Genomic DNA, 25,103 nt, shown 5'->3' on the forward strand with positions numbered 1-25,103 from the left:
AGGGCCTGTATGTGAGAGGTTATGGGTGGCACTGACGCCCGGCGTGTCCCCTGCAGAGCCCCACGGGCCATCATTCACCATGGGCAAGGCTGTGTGGCTGCTCTGGGGCCTTGTGTTCAACAACTCTGTGCCCGTGCAGAACCCCAGGGGCACCACCAGCAAGTTCATCGTGTCCGTCTGGGCCTTCTTCGCTGTCATCTTCCTGGCCAGCTACACAGCCAACCTGGCAGCCTTCATGATCCAGGAGGAGTTCGTGGACCAGGTGACGGGACTGAGCGACAACAAGGTAAAGTTTATGTTTCAGAATTATCCAGTATCAGAGCCCGGCTGAACCTAAAATACACAACCCTGCTTAATGGTAGCATTTGACCAATGATCTTAATGTGGCTAATATCGTTAGCATCACGCTCTGGCTTCACAGATTAAGTAAATGTCACCATTTTATGTGTCTACACTAAAAATAGCTTTCAGGCTTAGAATAGGGTTGATCAAGGCTTCACACCAGAGAATGGTTTTCTAGGAAGATGTTAAACCTAGTAAATAAAGATTTTCTATTTAGAGGCCTTTTTAATCTAGTACTATATTTAATTTGGCTCTGGAAAATCAGCCCTTTCTGTTTAATTATATGTATTTTCTTAGCTATTTGTGCTAAAATATACGTATCATTTACAGTGAAATATGGGGTATAGCTTAATGTGATTTTCTAAGATGGTTTACAAATAGCATATTGATCCTTGTAAGAACAAAATAACCCAGGATTGGGATTGATCCTTTGGTATGTCTGCACGGTCTTCTTGGTGTTTTGTAATCTGTTGCAGAGTAGTCTGTTAAATGTATATGGAATCCATAGATCATATTATTTCAAAGGTGTGCAGTTGTGGGTTGGAGACTTATATTTGCATTCAGTTTAGTTAGCCCTGTCAGTGGTCCTTTACCCAGAAACGAAGATTTTACGCATGGTTAGAATTTGGTACAGGGCGGAAGGTGCATCCAACTGCTAGCTTCCTCCTGCGACTCCTCCTGTCTCCACCTTCCTGTGACTCCTGTCTCCACCCTCCTTGGCTGCTCAGGGTGGAGTTTGGGACTGTTTATGAGACCAGGGTGGCTGGAAGATAATTACAATGCTTAGAAATTTGAAACTGTGGTGGATCGTTCTATTTAGCAGTGTGCCGCACGCCCACCTGGAGGCAATTGTGCAAGGAGGAATTTTTTTTCTAAATGTGCGCACCATATTATTCCACCACTAATGAACTTTAAGGTAATGGAGTGTGGCCCAGTTCTTACCTGAGTTAGGCATCACAGATGACTGTGGATTTTCATACTTCAGTTTGCTGCCCATGGTGTCTTAGCTGAGAAAACGGGTCATGAAGATTGTGGCCTACCTAAATTACAGGAGTTACACATGGAATCCAACCCCTCCAAAATGCACAATTAACTACTACACATGTTGGTTTGCTATAATGGGCTAAAACACTTGTAGTGGGTAGCTGCAGGGTGTGTAGTGATGCAGATATAGCAAAGAGATATAGCTGCAGTTTAATGTAGCTCACATGATGATGATGATGATGATGTGTGTGTGTGTCCATCCTATGGGATCTTGGCAGATGAGGGTGTGTCTGTTTGGTGGCTGTGTAAGATGATCACATGGAATTCAACTGGGTGAAACCCAGGTGGTCTGTGTGACCTCAGCCACTGAGCAAGTCTCAAATAGAGAGAGCTGGATAGCAGAGAGGAGGTGAGAGAGTAGGACAGACAGGAGGACAGACAGGAGGAGAGAGGAAGAGAGACAGGAGGAGAGGGAGGGTGGAGAGAGAGGGAGAAGAGAGAGGCCAAAAGCAGAGTGCAGCTTGGCACGTGTGTAACACTCGATATGTAGCCTAACGGGCAGGTTTATGCCAGTGTTGTTAAGCAAGGCAGAACTTACGGCAAGACTGTGGGCAGGAGGACAGAGAGAATAGAGGGAAAATAACAGATTTTAGTGGGGGGTGGGGGGGGGGGTAAGTCTCGGATCTCCACTGCTGATTCACTCTGTCATCATTACAAGATGCACTCCCAGTGGAGGGGCTGGACCTCTGGTGAAATTGCATCAACAAACAAACAATTAAACAAACAAAAGAAAGCAGACAAGCAAAAGCCGTCACTCTATTTCGCAGTAGCACTTCCTAAATTAAGCACATGAAAACAGCTTGCTGCTGTGTGGAATGTCATATCTGCCCATGTGCCCATCTGACTGAACCACCACCCTACTGAATCAGCAAGACAGTGGAGTAGTAGACAGCCAGGCTGCAGACTGAGAGTTACAGGCCTCCTGTTTAGCCTGGGATAGTGCTGCATTGCTGGCTGCAGACCATGTTCATGGGAGTCAGCGTAGCAGCACATGCATGGAGACCATAGAGTCTAGGCTTTATTTAGAGCTGTACCCTGAAATGATATGGGGTATTTACCCGAGAGGTCCAGTGCACTGCTGCTGAATAGCATTCTTATTCCAGTTGCTCTGTGTTTAATTTTAACTCCATTATGCCAGTTTTATTTTGTTCTTGTGTACTTTACAGGGTGTTATGCAACATGACTGTGGTCTTGGTGGTCTTCCTAAATATTTAAAACATTTGAGTTAGTGAATGTTAAACTATATAGAAAATGACAGGATCCCTGAACGATCCCTGAAGAAAGGTCTTTCATTTCAAGAAGTTTATTGTCTTGTGTCCCCCCCACCCCCCCCCCCCCCCCCCCGGATCTCAGTTCCAAAGCCCATACTCCTACTCTCCCCCATTCCGTTTCGGAACGGTCCCTAACGGCAGCACGGAGAGGAACATCCGGAAGAATTACCCGGATATGCACCAGTACATGGTGAAGTACCACCAAACCGGGGTGACCGACGCTCTGGTCAGCCTGAAGACAGGGTGAGCTGACCATTCCTCTATGCATACACCCATCTGCATAAGCTTAGTTGTCGCTCCAAAAAGACAGAGACTACCGGACGATGAGTCATCGTCTCGGCTGACTCGTTAGGGAACCATTGCCAAGAAAATTCATGGGATGAATAGCCAAGTCAACTTTGAATTTTTATCATAGTGGGATTTACATAATGAGAGTGGAAATGGGCAGGTAGAGATGTGTGGAGGGCATTTTTCATCAGCATCACGGTGGGAGGCCGGAGGCACCAGGGCAGCCTGAACCGGGAGAGGAAGGAAGAAGTGCATCACGTGATAAAGCTTAAGAGAGGGGTCTGTTACCACCGAACAGCTCGAAAACTGAAACAGACCAGGCCTCTAGGTTTTAAAGTGTATACGCACAGAGACAGATGGTGAAGCTTGCACATTCAAACACACACACAATCACATACACACACACACACGCACGCATGCATGCACCTCAGACTGATCACCTCTGCGTCAGCTAGCTCATGGCAGATATTGATAAGTCCCCCGCTGTGTGTGCTAGAGCATTTCTTCCAGACCCTGTAATGGGTTTTTGTTATGGACTCGAGACTTGAAACCCTGTCAGCTGTGGATGGCAGTGAGGTTCAGCCTCTGACTACAGTGCTGTTATAGAACATGTTCTCATTTGCACATTCTGAGAGTGTCTTTCTGCACCAGGTAAAACCGTGGGCTTTACACTGCCTGATAGGTGGGGGCAGGCTAACTTTGGGCCTGACTTAAAATACCACAAGTTGAGTTGAAGAAAGTTACTCAGAGTTCAGCTGAAGGTCACCATAGATTGAATGAATAATTTGCTGCACAGCTTTGAGACCTTTGAAATCTGATTGAACACCTGGACTTGTGTTTTATGGTTTTCAGCAAATGAAGCAGGTACATTTTAAAATGCTGTATCTTTGAACACTAAAATATGTTAGCAAACTGAAACTTGGGTGTCTATATCACACCTATAATTGATAACATCATATGATATTATTAACTGCACAGAATGCACAGTAACATTAGGAAAAACAAGGACCCAGGAACAACAGTTTAGCATTGTTAGTAAAAACATGTCAAGCCTGTTCACATAGTAATGACATGGATTATATATAAAAATGAATGATAGTTGAATTCTGTCAGCTAAAACACTACGATTACACTGTCACTATCATTTATTAATACACATGGACATGAATTGTAACACCAACAATATCATATTACAAGAGGGCCCTGTAAAGAAAAATAGAGAACAAAGGTAAACATAAACTAACTGCCGTAACATAGTTGTACGGCCAAGATGTGTGAACATGATCCTATAAATACAGCTGGCCCATATACGCTGGATATTTATACCAAGGGCTCCATTTTTGTGAAAACGGTGAAGGGCAGACATAAGGCATAAGACCTCCTCTCAGGCCCGCGTGAGTGTGGCAGAAATGTTTGCTATTATCGGCAGGGGCACCAATCCAGCGCCAAGCAGCACAGTTACAAAAAGAGGTTGAGTTAGACTGAACACATGATCAGCAGGTGTGGTTAGGTGTTTCACCACAGTATCCAATCCGATGAATCTCTCTTATTCCCTTTAATGCCACAGAAAGGAAAAACATGTACCTGGGCATTGCTGAATAAGGAGAATTCGGTACATGGGGCTGACATACCAGAAACCTCAAACTCTGTTGTTGCAATGTTGTTTTCAAATGTAAATTCCACATAAGCAAAGCAAAGTCATACATTTAAAAAAAAAAATCCTTTTCAATAACAGTCTCGACTGATTCAAATTTATGCCTTTTACAATTTGCACATGCCAACCCACATTCTAGCCAATGCACAGCTGAAACTGCATCAGTTCTGCTGGTATTGTGAAGTACAAAACCATGACAATGGACCAACAAACCATGACAACGGACCAACCGGCATGGCTGTTGTTCAGATATAACAGGATCCCAGTCAAGTTGTTAATGTGCATTGGACATTTTACTGCAGACATTTTCTCAAACCTTAGGCAATATCGAGAATACTTTGCGTAGAATTTGACACTGAAAAGACGGGCATCACAACTTCCACTCCAATTAGTAAGTACCTAGTTAGCTAGCCATACTATGTTATTTTATCCACGTCCTGTTGGTTTATGCAATATTATTTTACATTGAAATTTGTGAGCTAACAACTTTAGATAATTTACTTTGTGTGGTGGAGATTGAAATCAAGCTCCAAGTAAGAAGCCACTTAGATAGCAGTGAGGAACTGTCGTGGTCCTCTATGCCCGCTTAGATATTCTAAAAATAAAAAATGGGGAAAAAATAATTTTATCTGTTCATAATTTGGCAATCAACATCTAAACAAATACAAATATAAGCAAACAAATCCTTCAAACCGACCTATTCAGATTACAAAACCCCCCCACTATGGGGGACACGAATTACAAGCATGTGAATAAAAAACAACAGGCCAGTGATGGAAGTGAGTAATGTTAATGCAACTAAGGGCACATCATCGTGAATTTATTATCTGTTTTCTAGATAAACTTTTCATGAAAAGTTGGTAATTATGCATAATGAACATTTCCCCAAATAAACAGTAACATGTATATAGGCTGCAGTGCCAATCTAATAACAGCTTATTTATTAACAACATTGCTTGTTTGTGGTGGTAGAGTCCATTCACTGTCCATGGTTCTGTCGCTAATGAGTCTGTTCCTAATAGTGTGTGTGCTGTGATGAGGTAAAGGCTTATATGAAATTTTGTTGGGGTTTTTTTTATGTAGTAGGAGGGGGTGGCTGTCATGCGTTTTGCACCATGTCTCCATATTTTGCTGAAGTACACACACAGCTTGTGTGATAATGTGATTATTTGTAAGGAGAGATGTTGGCTGTTTTTTTGTTTGTTTTGATGATAACTCTCACACTCTACTTTCTGTTTGCTTGTTGCATTGGAAAGGTTGGACTAGCTTCTTAATTTTTGTTTCAGGGCTGGAATACTCGCTGGTAATTTTTCAATACTTTAGGAAAGGAAAGCTAGGCTAGTGGGTTTAGGATAGGACCCAGTAAGCTAGGCTAGTGGGTTTAGGATAGGACCCAGTAAGCTAGGCTAGTGGGTTTAGGATAGGACCCAGTAAGCTAGGCTAGTGGGTTTAGGATAGGACCCAGTAAGCTAGGCTAGTGGGTTTAGGATAGGACCCAGTAAGCTAGGCTAGTGGGTTTAGGATAGGACCCAGTAAGCTAGACTGCACATTTAAATTTGGGTCATGGTTTGTATTTAAATTCACAGTAGTAGTCCAAATAGAATAGTTTTTTCTTACAAAAATAAAGGTATCAAATTATTATTGGTTGTGTTTAGTTTGTAATTGGGAGTTGTATTTTTAGTGGAGTGATTTTTTTTTTTTCCATCAAAATCCCATTATTAGTCCCAGTAGGTCTTTAGTTCAAGTTCAAAGTTCAAAGAGGTTTTATTGTCATTTCAGCTATATACAAGTACACAACAAAAATGAGACAATGTTCCTCCAGGACCATGGTGCAACACAAAAACAACAACAGACAACATGCTACACAAGTACAAACAGTCCAATATAGTGCAAAAATGTCATTAAATAAACATTAAATAAACAATAATAAATACAGGACAGGACAAATACAAAATGAGTAGACAGTGCAATTATTTAGTACAGTACACAGTACTGGGCATATGTAAATGGAGTTGTGCATAGCAATCAGTGACATGCTACCCTGAACATAGCAGTCACCGGTAGCAGCCAGAACAGTTCAGAGTACAGTGCTGGTTTAGTACAGTACTCTAGCAGCAAGTAGGATAATGTGCAAGACTGCAACAGGAGTGCATAATTTTTGTGTGAGGTTTGACTTCAGCACTAGTCCAATGCAAAACAATGTGTGAGTGTGTGTATAGATATGTATGTATGTACATATGTATGTATGCGTGTGTGTGTGTGTGTGTGTGTGTGTGTGTGTGACTGTGTATAAGCATGTATAAAAGTGTCCATTTTGGAATCTGAATTGGAATTGGAGTTAGCCAGAGTTCACGAGTCTAATGGCTTCTGGGAAGAAACTGTTGCTCAGTCTGGAGGTGCGGGACTGGATGCTGTGGTACCTTCTTCCAGATGGCAAAAGGGTGAACAAACAGTTCATGTGAGGGGTGTGTGGGGTCTTTCACAATGTTGGTGGCTTTCTGGATGCAGCGTGTTATGTAGATGTTCGTGATGGAGGGAAGAGACACCAATGATCTTCTCAGCTGTTCTCACTATTCTTTGGAGGGTCTTGCGGTCAAAGGCGGTGCAGTTCCCAAACCAGGTAATGATGCAGCTGCTCAGGATGCTCTCTACAGTACCTCTGTAGAAGGTAGTGAGGATGGGTGAAGGGAGATGGGCTTCCCTCAGCTTCCGAAGGAAGTAAAGATGTTGCTGGGCTCTCTTGGTGATGGAACTGGTGTTCAAGGTCCAGGTGAGGTTCTCTGCTATGTGAACACTAAGGAACTTGATGCTCTTGACGATCTCCACTGAGGAGCCGTTGATGGAAAGCGGGGAGTGATCTCGCCTTGCTCTCCTGAAGTCAACAACCATTTCTTTTGTCTTGTCAACATTCAGATACAGGTTGTTGACCTTACACCATCTCACCAGTTCTCGCACCTCCTCTCTGTATGCTGACTCGTCTTTGTTGATGAGACCCACCACGGTCGTGTCATCAGTGAACTTGATGTGATTCGAACTGTGCATCGCTGCACAGTCATGAGTCAGCAGTGTGAACAGCAGAGGGCTGAGTATGCTGCCCTAGGGAGCACCAGTACTCAGTGTGGTGGTGTTGGAAGTGTTGCTCCCAATCCGGACTGACTGAGGTCTACCAGTCAAGAAATCCAGGATCCAGTTGCAGAGTGAGGTGTTCAAGCCCAGTAAGCTCAACTTTCCAATCAGATGCTGAGGAACAATGGTGTTGAATGCTGAACTGAAGTCTATGAACAGCATTCTTAAGTAGGTGCCCTTTTTATCCAGATGTGTGAGTGCCAGATGAAGTGTGGTAGAGATGGCATCATCTGTAGAGCGGTTGGAGCAGTACGCAAACTGCAGGGGGTCCAGAGAAGGGGGAAGCTGGGTTTTGATGTGTCTCATGACGAGTCTCTCGAAGCACTTCATGATGATGGATGTGAGTGTGATGGGACGGTAGTCGTTGAGACGCGGCACAGCTCAAAGAGATATTGAAGATGTCTGTCAGGACATCTGCAAGCTGGTCAGCACATTCTCTGAGCACACGACCCGGGATGATGTCTTGTCCAGCAGCTTTCCGTGGGTTAACTCCACATAGAGTACACCTCACATCAGCCGTGCCTGTAAGTGAGGAAAATACCTCGCTGCACCTGCATTTGTGATAAGAGCAGGCCTAAGGAGTCGGTAGCACAAGTGCAGTTTTAAGCCAAAATGTGCCCAGAACGACCATTACACTGGTGGATTTTAAATGTCACACTGTTGTGCCACTGCACCCAGCTTGTCACAGGTGCATATATTTCTGTCCTCCAAATTAACAAATGATGATAAATGCACGTGCACCCTACAAAATGACTAAAATGCTGCATTAGATGGTAGCGCAAGCACGAAATTAGAGCCCCATGTAGCTTATATGCAGTCTAATGCAGACTATTGTACATGTCATAATGCTGCAGAATAAAGCACCACCCTCACCCCTATTGTAACAGAATTATTGAGGGAAATATTGGATCTGGGACTGATCCAGGAGCTCCATTCGACATTTGAAATGTCAGTGTGTCGGGCTAATGAAGGGCCTTACACAAAGGCTGTTTTTACAGAGCAGCGGGGGAGAGTGACGCCCAGCTAACCGCAGTTCCAAATGTCAGTCATTAGGAAGACCGGGAGACATGGTGTCCTCCACTTCTGGCGTGCTGTGGGCCTGTCTGTAGTTCTGCCTCGTATGAAGGCGGGCCTTTGGATCACTGGACTGAGACAGCAGGGTTTGTTTGATTGCGGTGGACTTGTGCAGCCACTGGTGTCAGACCAGTCGGTGTGCAGCTCTCGAGGGCTCTCTTACCTTATTGAGGGGTTGGGCACTTCCTCATGGTGAGCGTTTTACTGGTGACAGAGCAGACTTGTGCTCAGTCTCAGTGTCTCTTACACACACACACACACACATACACGTGTACACACACACATGCACCAACTGCAGACATCACTAGTCATTGACGTGAAGGCCTTGTATATTCACACTTAGTCTGGAACAGCAGGAAGATACAAACAAAAGGCTGAAAAGAGAAAGAAAGCTAGAAGTCCATAAACAATAAAGTCTGCTGCAGGGATTCCATATTTCTCCCATGGCCCCCATGCTCATACAGGCCACTTCATACCACATTAGGCCAAAAGCCAATTACATGCAGCTATTAGTGTTATTTAACAACTCCTCCACTTCCTATACGCATTACAGTGACTCGGAATCTGGTCTGTCACTGTGGGTCGTTATGTTCACTTTGTTCTCACCACTCACTTCCTGCTAAATGCCTCCCCCAGCAAACTGGATGCCTTCATCTATGACGCGGCCGTTCTGAACTACATGGCCGGTAGAGACGAGGGATGTAAGCTGGTAACCATCGGCAGCGGCTACATATTCGCCACCACGGGCTACGGCATCGCCCTGCAGAAGGGCTCCCCGTGGAAACGTCAGGTGGACCTGGCAATCTTGGCCATCATCGGTGACGGTGAGTACCCATATCCCTGTGCTACTGACAGTAAGCACTCTAGGCTCTCACGGCAAATGGAGAAACAGCATGATATGCTGTGCATCTTGATGCAAATTACAAACACATTTTCAACAAATGTATTGAAGAAAGATGGATGTACTGAAGTCAATTACCACGTGCAAATATCAAAAAAATATTTTAATTAAGATATATGCAATTTGCAGTTTGGTAACAGCAACCCACAATGAAGTGTGAAAACATTCTGTTCACACTGAACAGTCTACACTGTTTTTTGTTCATGGGTCCAAAGATTCAGAGGGTTCTCAGGCAATTTTGTACAAACTGGTGTCAACACTGTTAATTTAAAGGAGGATCTCTTATTTTTCAGTCGTTAGTGGGTTTGGTTCCCAGGGAGCACACGTCCTGTCATGCTCTGGATAAGAGTGTCTGCAGAATGATCAACTATGCTGATGATACAGATTTATGGGACTCTTGTGGTTTAGTCATGGGTTTGGTGCTGGGGAGAGTGGGTGGTAGTAAAAATAAAGCATTTTTTGGCTTATTGGCTATATAATAAAAATGTTAAATTATAATATTGATACAAATGTTTTCCACTCCGGTCAACACCAGATAATTTAGAGAATATTCAAATTGTAATTGCATAGTTACAATGTAATAGTAGTGGCGCAGTGTAAAGTGTTATAACTACAAATGTTTCCAATATATATAATTATAGCGTTGCCCTTTATTGGCTTCAATTACGTTACTCCATGAATTGAAGGAATCACAAGGTGTTAAACAACGTCATAAAAGCCCCAAGCTTTAGACCTGACATTTAGCCCTGAGTTTTAGACCACACAAAATGTCATTGAGCACAGAATTCCCTAGCATGTGCTCTCTGTAGTAACAACATCACCTAGATGCTACTTTTAACACAGGGAAGTAGACGCAATGTATATATGAGTAGTTAGTAATTCTAACAGATATTTTCCTCGTTTTCTGTATTAGGATCTGGCCTGAAAATAACCTTGTGTTGCATTTTTAATTTTCTTCTTTATATCTTATTTTATTTGTGACATTTCAAAACCATCTGAAAATGCATAATTAACTAGCATAAGCTTTGACACTCATTGTGAAACAACTGCAATTAGCAAAACAAAAGGAGCTTGATGATCCACCAGTCCATTGTTTCTGTAGCACTGTTCTGGCACGCTATCTGGAGTCTCAGTATATCATTACGATTTCATATCATATTTTTTTATCACATGAGATTGAGTGTGTGTGTGTGTGTGTGTGTGTGTGTGTGTGTGTGTGTGTGTGTGTGTGTGTGTATGCGCGCACGCGTGTTTGTCACCCCAGGTGAGATGGAGGAGCTCGAGGCCCAATGGCTCACCGGGATCTGCCACAACGAGAAGAACGAGGTGATGAGCAGTCAGCTGGATGTGGACAACATGGCTGGCGTCTTCTACATGCTGGCCACCGCCATGGGCCTCAGCCTCATAACATTCGTGTGGGAGCATCTGTTCTACTGGAGGCTTCGTTACTGCTTCACAGGCGTGTGCTCGGGAAAGCCCGGCCTGCTGTTCACCATCAGCAGGGTGAGTGTGTGGTGCCACAGGCCTACTGCGGACACCCACTGCAAGGCTGCACAACAGGGGTCCAATACTACAAGTTTTGATTTTGTGATGTTAAATATTGTGCAGCCCACACAAGTAATTCAAAGTAATTGAATAGTAATAATTGAATAAAAGGAACTTCTTAACAATAATAATAAGGCTATCATCTTATTATAGTATTATTATGAATGATAATCATTTAGATTCAGTCATTGGAAAACAGCTGCTGTCCAGCATTTGTAAAGGAGCTTTTGGTGCTTCTGAGGTATCATTTCCAAAGACCTGACTGCCACCCATCACTTGTCTGACTGTGATTGTGATACACTTTTCTCATCTGATCACCACTGTCAGGTCTGATGGCTTCTGCACCTCCCACACTATTCAAACGATGTATTAGATCTAAATGCTAAATATAAATTACCTGTTCGTTTAATAACTGAATGAGGACTGAAGAAATATGAAATAAACCTGTTTTAGATGATGATAAATCAATATTAACTTAGTTGCCTAAAGCTCTATTTAATTTCATGGTACAAGCTACATGTAATCAGCACATCAATGTCATGCTCTTTGGTCGCTCGATATTTTTGATAAACAAGCCGATGTTTGGGACCCAAAGCTCATCCTCCATCAGTCAGTCTGATGTAGGAAAGACTCAACTGTGAGCCAATTAAGATTTAATTCAGGATCAAACTTATTGAGCCTCACAATCTTTCTGTGTTTACAAGGCTTCTGTCTGAGCGGAAAAAAACAAAGCGTAAGAAATTAAACGTTGATTGGTAGTTGCCGATGAGCTTAAGCATGGATATTTGTCATTCATAGCTGGGGAGTGTTTATTGAAACTGTTGGAGAAGCTTTGTTGTCTTTCATGCTGCTCTGGGGTTAGGCCTTTGTTTCAGTCTTAATTCTTGGCAGAAATTTGCATGCACCTGAGGGAGAGGCAGGATGCCTGTGAATTACTGGTATGTCTGAGGTGATGAAATACTATTGCATGGGGAGCCAAATGTAAGCCAACTTCAGATACCTGTCAGCAAAATCATGATTATGATTAGCATGTTAAAGTTATGACACCCTAAGCTGACCAAAATATTATTAATTTGTGGCATATAGAAAATGCATTTTAAAATTCATGTAATGTGAAAGTATGTGAAATGTCAATTGCATCGTTAATGTTGTGCTGAAGTCACAGTGAGGTCTGTTTTTCTCCCTTCCTTTCTAGGGTATTTGGAGTTGCATTCATGGCGTCCACATTGACATGAAAAAGAAGTCCGCTGACTTGGACTTCAGTCCTCAGGCCAACATGCTAAAGCTCATCAAGTCGGCCAAGCAGATGACCAACATGACCAACTTGAGCGGCTCCCGGGTGAACTCGCCCAAGCGCAGCGGCGAGTTCATGCACTCGGCCACGCCCACCATCATGGACCTGATGTCTGAGAAGGGGAACTTCGTCTACACGGACAACCGCAGCTATGCCCAGAAGGATGTGTACATGGACTCTGGCGAGCTGCAGGCTTACCTGGCCAACCGACACAAGGACCACCTGAACAACTACATCTTCCAGGGCCAGCACCCCCTCACGCTGAATGAGTCCAACCCCAACACGGTGGAGGTAGCTGTAAGCGCGGATGCTGCGCAGACTGCCGCCAAGTCCAGGGCCCTGTGGAAGAAGTCCGTGGATACGGTGCGTCAGGGCCAGGGCCCAGACACGCTGGCCCCAGACCCCCGGCTATCCATGAAGAGCCAGCGCTACCTTCCAGAGGAGGCCGCACACTCCGACATCTCTGACTGCTCCAGCAGGGCTGCCTCTTACAAGGATACCGACAACAACAAGCACCTGAAGCCCAAAGATAGCTTAAAAAAAAGATCGATGACGTCAAAATACCCTAGGGATTGCAGCGAAGTAGAGCTGTCCTACTTAAAAAATAAGCAGGGCGGATCGGGCCGAGAAAAGATCTACACCATAGACGCTGAACGGGAGCTGAGTATGCACTCGGACGCCCTTCAATACAGGGAGAATAGAGGCCCAGCGGCCGACGATTTGGACTTCCCCGAGATGTACTCCGACCACAATGACAATTACAGGAAATGCGACCAGCCCATCATCCATCTTAACAGCAGCCCCCTTCATCACACGGACTCGGACCTCCTGCCGGACAGCGTGTACAACAAGCACTACAGCCAGAAGGACAAGAGCCTGAGCATGCACGAGTGCAATGACCGCTACAAGCAGACCCACTGCCGCAGCTGCCTGTCCAAGGTGCCCAACTACTCAGCCGGCCCCTACGCACCCTTGCGCTCACCCTACAACCGCTGCGAGGCCTGCCTGCACATGGGGAACCTGTACGACATCAGCGAAGACCAGATGCTGCAGGAAGCGGCCATCAGCCCTGGCTCGCACCACGACGACGACTTCGGCCTGTACTGGCCCCAAACAGACGGGCCGCACGTGCAGCGGCGGAACCGGCTGCGGCTTAGCCGCCAGCACTCCGTCGACAACATCATGCTGGAGAAGCCCAAGGAGGTTGACCTGGGCCGGCCGGCGCGCAGCGTCAGCCTCAAGGAGAAGGACCGCTTCCTGGAGGGCAGTCCGTGTGCGAACATGTTTAGCTTCAGGTCCGACAAACTGTTCGGCAGCAGGTCCACGCTGTTCAACCACCTGGAGGAGGGCAAGCGCAGCAGGTCGCTGTACCCCGATCACAGCACGGACAACCCCTTCCTGCAGTCGGTGCGCGATGACGCGCGCCTCTTCCATGGCAGGAGCTCTGTGGACATTTACAAACAATTGGCGCCCATTAATACGAGGAACGAGAACAATCTAAGGTCCTCCATCAAGTCCACCACCTCGTACTGTTCCAGGGATGGTCGAATACCCAATGACATGTACATTTCAGAGCATGTGATGCCTTATGTAGCCAATAAGACCGGTGCATACTCAGCTCCTCGGGTCCTCAGTTCTTCTCAGTTCAGCAATAGACGAGTGTATAAGAAAATACCTAGCCTCGAGTCAGATGTTTAATGCTCTTTGTGTAGTTGAACTATTTATTCACTTAGGATGCCATAATCGGCTGCATCTTAAAAAAACAAACAAACAAAAAAAAGTGCTCAAGTACTATATTTTGCAGATATATCACTCATGTATCAGCAAGTCGTCCAGGATAGTGCTTGCCAAAGGTTTTCAGCATGTTAGTCACCCTTCGGAAAGGCGAACATTTCCTGGGCTAATTGTGAAAGGTTATTTAGTCGGGTGGTAGCTGACAGAACTGGACAGGATCCAGGGTGGAGCTGCTGATGGCTGTCCTTACAGGCAGCTGGGAGCTGTGTATGTTCAGATGCACTGCTTTTAATTTTCCAGGTTTTGATGGATCCAGTCACTGGTGCTTCAGGTATACCCCCCCCCCCCCACTCTGTGGTGGCCTTTCACAGAGAGGGTTGATGAGAGTCTACCTGAATTATGGTCTGATTTAGCACTTTAGAAGTCATGTACTGAAGCAAACCTGAGGCAAGCGATGGTGTTTTATTCATGGCACTCGACAACAGAAGCTTTGTTGCTTTAATTCTCTATTACTATAGATTTGGGATTTGGGCATTCTAATCCCTATTTAATACCTTTAGAATTTTAGCTTATGTGGTAGCACAATAATCATCAGTTACTCTCCCATCTCTGCTTTTTAAAGCATACTTCTCAATTACTGTCAGGAATAGATTATTTTGCATGTATGGTTTTATTTATTTATATTTTTTGTTATTAGAGATTAAAACACATTCATACTTACATGAAAGTAAGCTTGTCGGACAGATTAAAGATGGTTTTGCCCATGCATTGAAAGCTTGACCTGTACAAGTCCGTTTGACCCCATTTAACATCAGAACACTGAGGCCTGTGACCATCTCCTGGGAATTTAGTTGATTCTTTATCTGAAACAGGGTACTGACCATTTATGGAATGTATGACAATTTTATGGTCAAAATTATGTGTAATGCATCATGCTGAGTGGCTTCGATTTGTTCTCGTACACTGTGAACCCGAAACAGAAACGTCCAGAAAAGACTGTTGTTTTCTTTGCGGCGTGGTTGACACGAAGGTTTCTGTTGTGTTCTCACCATTTCAAAATGAGCTCTGCATGTGAAACCTTGGGTAAGCTTGAAGTCTAAACAAGAACATTGGTCTCATTTTTGCTCTCTTTAACACAGTTAGATGGAGACCCACCAGGCCAAAGCCTTTGTTCTGCAGACCTAACAGTACACTTTATTCGATGCAGACACAGTCACCTCTGCATGAGGTGAATTAGGCCAAGCAGCCAAATTGGCTCATGTACCAGATCTAATACCTCAGGATAGTGGTCTTATGTACGGGCATTAGTGTGGCACCAGGAGGGATAGGTGCATGTTGTGTTCAGCATGCTGCTTCGTGAGTTCTTCTTTCTCTCCTTCTCTCTCTCTCTCTCTCTCTCTCTCTCTCTCTCTCTTTTTCTCTCTCTGTTGCCATCATTTACTTCTCCAAGCTCTTCCAGTGCAGCCACTTTCATATAGGAGCTCACTAATCAGAATTAGTAGCGAGAAACGAGAGGAGTTCCAGCTCATCTGGCTGCGTTTGAGCACTGCGTGCCGCTCCTGACTGTAACTCATGTAGCAAATTGAAAGACGGTGTTTGTTCTAACGTATCTTGGGAAGAGCTAAAGGTATTATGAGACTCCGCTGATTGACAGATGCTTGATGCTGTGCTGGGCATTCTTTTCATATCTCCCAAATGAATAATGGCTCTTTCTTGGTGTTTCTTTCAGCTTACCCAATGTTCTGAGATTCTTTATAGAAGACCATTTAGGACCTTTAGTATCTTATCTCATTATCATGAACATGTATATCATATTAAGTGCTGCTTAAAGAAGCTAATGTGTAAGCAATATGCACATGTAAAATATCAGTCTTGTATGACCATATATGACATTCATAGTTTTTTCAAAGTCCTGCAGCCATTCCAGTAGATTTTCAGTTTTATTTTGCATCCTTATAATAACCCCCCTCCTTAAGGAAAAATGTATTTTGCTTACCAAAAAATTAATACTAGTGGCATGCAACCCAAGTGTAATACTTTATATGCTTTTGTTATGATGTGATGAACACAAATCTATTTGTAACAGGGTGAAAATATAGCATACATGTGAAAACAACACGATCACTCTCATTTCGATGCTGCTGTTTCAGAGGAAGAACATAAGCAGGGTGTCTCCTACAGCCTCTCCCTGTAACTGGTATGTTAGCCACATTGCGCGCCTACCTGCGCTGTAAGGTGAATTACCTTGCGTTTACTCATCCAACAGGTAAATAAATATCACCAGCTATGCTTCCTGCCTGTCATCTGCAGCCACACTCAAACTGTAAAGAACAAAAAGATCCCTTTCTGAGTCTGCTATCCCTCCAAAGATATGACCTCTTATTCTTTTTCGTTATTTGTTTGCTGTATGAAGAGCTTTTTTTATGTCCTCAAAGACATAAGGAAATATTTTGATTATAAAATACCTGTAAATCACTTGTAAATTCATATTCAAAAACATCACTGTATGATTCTAAAGAGTAAATAATATTTTTTGTGTAAACTTCACAGACCTGTATAGTCGCGCCAAAACAAAAGCAAACACACACACATAAACACGCACAACATCCACGATGTCTTCATCAGAAAAAAATAATCACCTTAAGAACTTTCTAATTCTCCAAATAATTGGTGATCAGGGACTGTAACCCTGAAGTTTTTTAAGCTTGGAGTTTGGGACAGGGGTGGGGATGGATAAACATCAGTGGGAAATTTTCTATGTAAGCGTCCTGAACCGGCTCAAAGGTGAGCTTGGACCAAGCATGCCCCACAGCTAAGCATTACCCTGCTCCCACCTGTCTCCCCTCCAGTGCACGTTAATGAGACCGTGGGCTCGCTGCCAAATGCTGGCCTGTCATCAAGGCAATCGTACTTCCTTCTAGGACATTCACCAAGTCTTCGAAACCAAATATGTGCTTCTTTTTGCATCTTGTGTGGTCATTATCTTTGTGTTTACAGGTGGTTTCTAGACGTTTGGTGGTCATATCTGGGACAGTGCAGGTCAGGGGCCGTTTGTAGCTGCAAGCAAAAGTACTGTATAAAATGAAAAGGTTCTGTAGTGTTTTCAGGCTAGACAAACATGATTCATAGTTTACAACGAATCTTAAGTAAAAAAAAATTTGTTTTCTTTTACTTTTTTCATAGTATAGTAATGAGATGTGAATTTACAATAGCTCAGATGCTGATTATTTCAATTAGAAAAGAAGAGCTAGATTAGGAAAGTAGTCAAGTTATTTTTTAAAAAGTCAGTAAGTGAGACTTTTGAATCAGAACAATTAGTACTTTCTCAATTATAACTCCAATGCCAGTTAGGGATTAATCTGTTGTGTCTATCTGTTGATGTTACACTTGACATCATTTTCTGAGAGAAAATTGGTTTTATGTGCTGTGTTTCGGGAGTGTGACTGTTTGTGTGGCCATGTTTTCGTTCAAATAGTTAGTTGAGTTAAAGAGATCTGCGGAAAGCACTACATTAATTTTTGCAGCATCTCATCAGTTTCTAATAGTGCCATTTTCCCACCATAAGAAACCGTAAAGGCCTTCTGAAAAAAATAAACAGATGAAACAATGAGTTCCTGTTGACTGGAATCTATTTGAAGTGGATGGAGTACCTCCAGTGTGATGAGATTCCTCTCTCACAAATTGCAGTCAGACTTAAAGGTGGCAGAATTTTAAAAAGAACAAAGAATGCAAAGCTGTTAATCAGCCTTTGTTTCTTTATATAAAACCACTCAAGACAGATAGGACTGGAAATACTTGGTGGACTATGAGAAAGGAGGCTTTCTCTGAATCACATGTGCTGCCACATATTGTTGAACTGGATGACAATTTTTGTTCATTCCCAATTTGTCATTTGGCCAAATATAGTCAAGCAAACACAACCGTTGTCCCGTTCTGCTGCCGGGTCTACTGTTGTTCTGTTACAGCAGTGTTGATTGTATTTCCAAGGAGGTCATTTCAAGAAAAATGTGCCTCAAGTCCAATTACATCTGTCAAAGCCACGTGAGATAGACCCAGGCAAGGGTAGCCATTCTGAAGACAAAGAGTGCTTGAGTACTTCTAACAGGGGTACCCACTCATCCACTCAGTCTTCTAGCCCTCAGGAAGACATGAGCCTGGTTAGGGATGATGAAGCAAGTCTACTCAATCCTAATCTATCCCAAACCCTTCACTTGGCAAATGGCTTCATTCCACCACTTGGTGAGAAGACTCACCAGATATGATTGTTAGCTGTGCTATATTATAGGGTAACAGTGATGGAAGAATTTGAAATGTAAATTAGTTACAATACCCTTCATAATGATTTACAGAGCATTATCATCCCAGATTCTGCCATGTGTTTAAATTTTCTCCCCCTTTATGCATTTAAGTATCTGTTGAGCTATGTGTTATTTCATATGTTCATTTTCTTTGGAAATGGTAAAGGCTTGTTTAGTGGAATTATGACAGACTAAATGGTGATTCTGCAAAAAAGTGTTTTTGTAATGATTTGTGTTGCATGTATTTGTGCACATTGCTGCTGGAATACTGGAATATTTGCACTTGGTAAAGAAGCTATGCCTTTGGTACTGTGTAAAAAGATGTAAAGATATTTCTAGTCCCACATGACTTGAGTTAGAAAGAAATATTTGAAGGGAATCCTGTTTAATAATCACTCTTATGAGCTTTGCATTCATATTTTATGTGTTTAAAAGTAGAAATTATTTTAGGACAGTGTTCTGTTTTTTTTATTAGTTTTTTTGTTTTATTTACTAAATGGGGTTGTCATGTGACTATAACGTATTTATCACATAACCCTTGTGACCTTCTGCCTAATCTTTTTAAAAAAAATAAAGCATTATCACTTGTGTGTGTACTAAAATGTCTTAAGAACTTTTTAATATAAATTGGGACTAATGACTTACACAAAGCAAACTATTGCATTACTGACATTATTTCTGCTATAGGCAAATTGCATGAGAAAGTACTAATTGAGTGGGATGACAAACATGTCTCCTGCTCTCTGTGAAGAATATTTGTTCTTATCATTTGTAATATAGTCTAGAAAGTTGCATTCTTTTCTTTTGGCTGTTCGTTTCTTTCATTATTTATTTTGTATGTGTAGATTAAGGGAACAGGTCTTGGATGTTACTTGTAAATATGTTGTTCCTGGGGGTTATATGACATGTTAAAAATATATGTACATAAGTAAAAGTTTCATTTTTCTAATAAAGGCTTTTTCTGCCACTTTATATGAACCTTGAATCTGTGGCTGAATACTTCTGGGGTCCTGCAGCACATTGCTGCTACACAGAAAGTTCATGAACAAGCTCCAGGGGCAGGCAGGACTGCGGCAGGCAAACAGTGATTGACAGCACTGGTAATTCTGAATGATGATTGGTACATGCTATAATGGCAATAAATCTAGCACCTGCCTTCTGCACTGTCTGTCCAGGCCTCCGGTTATGGTGTGAATGTTCGCAGAGCAGGCACTGAACCCACAATACAGTAGGAGTCACCGAATCGGTCGGGCTGCTGGCAATACAAGTGGTCATCGAGCGCCCACAATGCAGAGTCCCTCCTCACAGTCAGAGGACTGAGTAAGCAAAGAACAACATCTATTCATGGAGTTATTTCTTTTCTTTTTGCCCCTCACCGTCAACAACCGGCTCTCATTTGATTCTCACATCTTACTTAATTTTCTTCATCATTCCCTTTCCCACAGGATTTTTAGGTGAATCACTTGGATTTAATAAGTATGAACTCTGTTACAGATATTTATCCGAAATTTCATTAGTAGAAACATTAGACAAAAAGGATATGCAATATTACTGAGTTAAAAAGAGTCAAACTGAAAATTTTGTTGGAGAAACAAATGAGACCAATGAGATTTCTTTCTTGTCTTGCTTTAATCTGTTTTGTGACTAATTATTTTATGCCAGTGGAGCGATTGGAGTATAAAGTAGCCTAGAGCAGCTAGCAAGTTTCAATTAAACACACAAGAGTGTGTTATACAAGTATTGCGTAATAACCAGGGGCGTAGACACAGGGCTTCCTACCAAGTTAAATGCGATGAAAATGGGTTTTTAAAACTTATGTATTGGACCCAAGGGAATTATAGCAATACTGTAGCTGTATCCTAGAACTGACAGATCCTGTCAATGTCGACATTAAAATCGCGGATTTAAAAAAAAAAAAAAAGTGTTGTGTTGGCAATCGTCTGCGAATTGAACGGTTGGAATTTTAAAATAGCCTTTGTAAAATTCAAAACGCACAAGCAGATGTGTATAGATCTTTCAAAACTCTGGAGCTAAGATATCGTGGCAGTATAATATATTTAAGATGCTTCACGGTTTAACTTCTAAATTGGTCTTTTCGTCGATTATGTTCATCTCAACAGACCGATTGTGTTACTGTCTTTGTAATTAAGTTACATTTCGTGCCTATTACGAGGGAACGAATGCTTAATAGCGAGGGGTGTTGTAGGCCTATGTGAAGCCTGCAGTGTCACTGATGCATGTACATAGTGTTGATATTATTTTATATTGTGTTGGAAGGGGGGATAATGACTGTACTGCTGTCAGTAAAAGGAGTTAATGTGCTACCGGTACTTTTAAGTCTAACTGAGTGGCATAATATTCTGCAACATGGTTGCATTTATTGGGGGAAATGGCGAAACCAGCAATAAACGTTATGGCTTTCTAAACTGGCTAACACTATCTTCTCTTTTCTTTAGCTTCTGGCGCTCTGCAGAAAGATAGCTCAGACTTCTCACTGAATCTATCCATACAGTTCATTTTAATGTCCAGAATTGAAATGTGTTTTCCTGGCATTCATTGGATACCGCTGCTCAGGGGCAATTGGTGTCTCCCACCAGTGGAGACATGTAACTTTCACGACTATGAGGGACACGGGACATTTGGAAAATGTGTCTCCAAAAAACCTTGGTCTACCAACTTTACTTTTTTACAGGCCTACCCATAAACACAATGACAATTAATATCATTACTGTAGTAATTATTAGTATTTAGCAGATTTTTCGGACTTTGGAAAAACTATAGAAATAATGCTAAAAACTGCAAAAACTACAGTGGTTTTATAAAGTAACTGCAATGAGCTGAATTTAGACATTTTGTAACGTGGAGCGATCACGAGGGGGATGCATGCACTGAGAAAAGCGAGATTTATTAAGGACAAATCCATATTCAGAGTATTAGTATGGTCCAGGGTCGATAGTAATGAAAAGAGACCCCCCCCCAAAAAAAACCCCGCAAAAAAGCAGAATAGGGAATCAAGTTACAATAAAGAACACATACTACAAGAACAGGTTAAGAAATACGGGCAGAGCAAACACAATAGGGCTTAGTACATCCAACTACAGAGAATACAGAGGCATGGTTAGCAGGCAGCACAAACACGACAGAGGGATGGAGTCACACAGACCAGCAAACTAACAGGGAAAAACAGGGTTATGAGGAGTAACAATGAACAGGTGATACAAATGAGAAGGTGAAAACCAAAACAAGGAGTGGAACAGGAATGGAGAAAATGAACCAATGACATGAGACAGGGATGCTAGAAGGAGCCAACCATGACACATTTCTGTGGAATGCATGTAATATATTATAGTGGTTACGATAGATTATAGTATAATGTATCATTATACTATAGATTATAGATTATAGATTATAGTACGATAGATTATAGTATAATGTATCATTTAATTCAGAATCTCTGTTGTAAAAAAAAAAAGTATATTTACTAGTAAACAATATATGTGCATAAATTCGGTAAACAGTAATATTCAGTTAGGGGTCTGTTTCAAGCTAAGCGATAAGTCAAGATATGTCCTAAGAGAGGAGGTCTTCTATGTGCTGTATAGACCGATTTCATAATCCAGTTACTCCAGGTACTGTAAAGTACTTGGCTAAAACTGTTACATGGTTGATATAGGTTACCAGATACAGCTATGGGTCCGTGGAGGGCTTTCATGATAAATTTTATCTAAAATTGTTTTCTCTGGGAACAGAAAAAAAATCATTCTGTGAATACCTGATACATATATTTTAAGACGTGAATGCTCCACCTTAATAAACATAGTTTTAAGAATGATTTAGAAGAATCTGTGAAACACATTTAAAATCTGCAGGTGTTTCACAAGCTGATGCTCTATCTTGAGCTTCCTCGTGTCACGATTGGGCCCTTCCTAGCATCTTGTCACCATGGTTAGCTTTTCCTTTGTTTCGTTTTCTCCGCCCCTCATTTGTGTCACCTGTCTCTTGTTTTGTTCTCATTAGTACATGTTCTTTAACCCTGTTTTTGTTCAATCTCATTGCTGGTCATTGTTAGTCCAAGCCTATTGTTATCCTGTCTTCTGTCGTGGTTTCGCGGTTCATAATTGTTTGGGTAAGCCACTGCTCATATAAGTCATCTTACTCTTTGTAGCCTGCTTCCTTTTTCTGTTACTGTGTCTTTTGTTCTTTTCATTACTGTTTCCTATGTTTCCTACAACTCTTCGTGCTGGCTCTCTGACCTTGGACAGTGATTGTGACCCTGATACTGGATTTGCCCATAATAAGCCTCTCTCTTAGAGAATGCATCCACCTCGTGATCACGCCACATTGCACCTCTTTTGCTCTAGAAGACTCAGTTCTGAAAATACATGCAATTTAATATGGGCTGCTACATGTGTGTCTTTAATTCTTAAACTGCTATTAGATAGATGTATTAGCAGAAATACAATTTTAGAGACACAGTCATTACAATCAGGAAGACCAGAGCTACTCTAAACAACCTAGAGTGCTGGGCAGCTAGGCTTCATTACAGTTAATCAAATAACATTATATTATGACAAATAGCTGGGTAGCAAATTAAGAAATACTATAATGGAATAAAATAGCTAACTGCCAATCTATCATGTCTGCAGTATATTGGCCTACTATTGTAGATAATATACAATAAACATCTACTGTCCAATGCATTTCTTTATCACTTACTTTGGATAAATTTTAGCTAGCTATGTTAGGAGCAGAGTAGCAGCTAGCTAGGTATTGTAGGTCCAGATTTTAGATTAGGGCTACTGATAAAATTGACTCTATTGGAAAGACTGACAAAGGCTGTTGGTGCTTTTATTACGTTATTAAGTAGCTAACACTCAGAACACTCAGATAAACCAGAATGCAGAATTGCCATGATCAAACTCTATAGCTAGTTAGCTAATTTGATTTCATTAAGCCATTTGACATTTTCCACAAACTATATCCTCATTGCATACCATGTGGTGCCTATAGATATACACAGAAATAGTCAAGGCTAACACAAAAAGTCCAGACTTATTTCTATTGTGGCACCTTATGCAGTACCACACATCTCAGTGCTATGGAGCACAAACTGGTTCATTTGAGAATTACAAAATCAGTTTGATTCTTTCTTATCTGAGCAGCATTTTTTAAAATCTTTTTTTTAAAAGCATGTAGTCATCTTACAGTCAAATATGGTTTTATGTGCATAATGCTGCCCTTCTTAGAGTTTTCTTGTTTTTTTGTTTGTTTGTTTCACCTGTTGTTCAAAATGAGACTGGGGTTTCTCGGACAGTTTTGCTTATCTAGGTATGTTTTTGTGCATGTGCAGTCTGAAGAAATCCAGATCGACTTCTTTTTATCGTATATTAAGAAATACGATTATGGCCTTAATTCGACCTAAGGAATCAGAGTATGCTGTTTACATGAGCACCTGAATTTATAAGATAACTGCAGAAATCTGATAATTGGATTATTGAATGTGTTTAAATGCACTCAACATTGGTGTTTGTGTTTGTGTGTTTGTGTGTGTGTGTGTGTGTGTGTGTGTGTGTGTGTGTGTGTGTGTGTGTGTGTGTGTGTGTGTGTGTGTGTGTGTGTGCTGAATCATTAATACTCTTAGATGTGCTTGTGTTTAAAGCTACATACTGGCCATCTCTTGATCATTATGCTGTTTGATTAGCTTGATATATGGAAATCTGCTGTATAATTAGATGGCTATCTTAGTTTTTGAAGACTAAAGTTAGGGTCTTTTGTTATTTATTAGACATTACCTCCCTATTGCTGAAATGTGCATATACAAGAGATGCAGTTGGCATAATGTGTAATATTTTTTGTTAACTGCAGCTATAACAAACAACTGGAAATTAAAAAGTGGTCACTGGCACACAATGCAGATTACTTATGAAGATAGAAGGGATCTGGGAACTAAGGAATTTCTCAGCAGTAATTCTGTTCCCTTCGGAGGTTTCCAAGCATTTCAAGATGTCATACTGTTGACATTTGTGTGAAAGATACTGTGCAGTAAAAGGCAGTCCATTAAACTAGGCTGGCCTTGTCTTGTTAAATGTGCACATTTTGGCATCTTGACAAATGTATCAGTGTGACTTTTTTGAGATCTCTGTTGAAATTCTAGAAAAGACATAGTTGAGATTGTTGTGGTCTTTTTTGTTCAGGAAAAAAGAGTTGGAGGGGACTTAACATTACCATCATATATCATTTCGTTATAGGAAAATACCAGATATTAATATCTATTTTATGATTTTCCCTTTCTATTGTTTCTGAGATACAGTCATTTGTTCTGGACATTTATGGATTTTTGAGCAAGCGTGACTTAAGGAAAGCCATTATCATCATCCACTGGCTCTCTGATTGTTTGAGGTTATTTTTCAGCAAAGACGTGGCTCAGTAGGGCTCTATGGTAAGCTTTCTGCCAAGTAGCACTGGTGCTCCTGACATCAACAATATGGAAGCACAAAAAATATTTCTGAGCACCAATTTGCTATATATATAT

General features: G+C 41.8%; 1 protein-coding gene across 1 annotated transcript in view; it reads left to right on the top strand.

The window, feature by feature from the left end:
- grin2aa (glutamate receptor, ionotropic, N-methyl D-aspartate 2A, a) overlaps nucleotides 1-19,540 on the top strand; it is a 111,667-nt gene extending 92,127 nt beyond the window's left edge. The window contains exons 9-13 of the mRNA XM_027002767.2: nucleotides 57-286; nucleotides 2,740-2,900; nucleotides 9,436-9,623; nucleotides 10,965-11,203; nucleotides 12,441-19,540. Of these exons, the coding sequence (XP_026858568.2) occupies nucleotides 57-286; nucleotides 2,740-2,900; nucleotides 9,436-9,623; nucleotides 10,965-11,203; nucleotides 12,441-14,237 (2,615 nt within the window). The 3' untranslated portion in view covers nucleotides 14,238-19,540. The remainder of the gene's footprint in view (nucleotides 1-56; nucleotides 287-2,739; nucleotides 2,901-9,435; nucleotides 9,624-10,964; nucleotides 11,204-12,440) is intronic.
- The last annotated feature ends 5,563 nt before the right edge of the window (nucleotides 19,541-25,103 follow it).

This window comes from Electrophorus electricus, chromosome 1, assembly GCF_013358815.1.
Source record: "Electrophorus electricus isolate fEleEle1 chromosome 1, fEleEle1.pri, whole genome shotgun sequence".
Classification (NCBI taxonomy): domain Eukaryota; kingdom Metazoa; phylum Chordata; class Actinopteri; order Gymnotiformes; family Gymnotidae; genus Electrophorus; species Electrophorus electricus.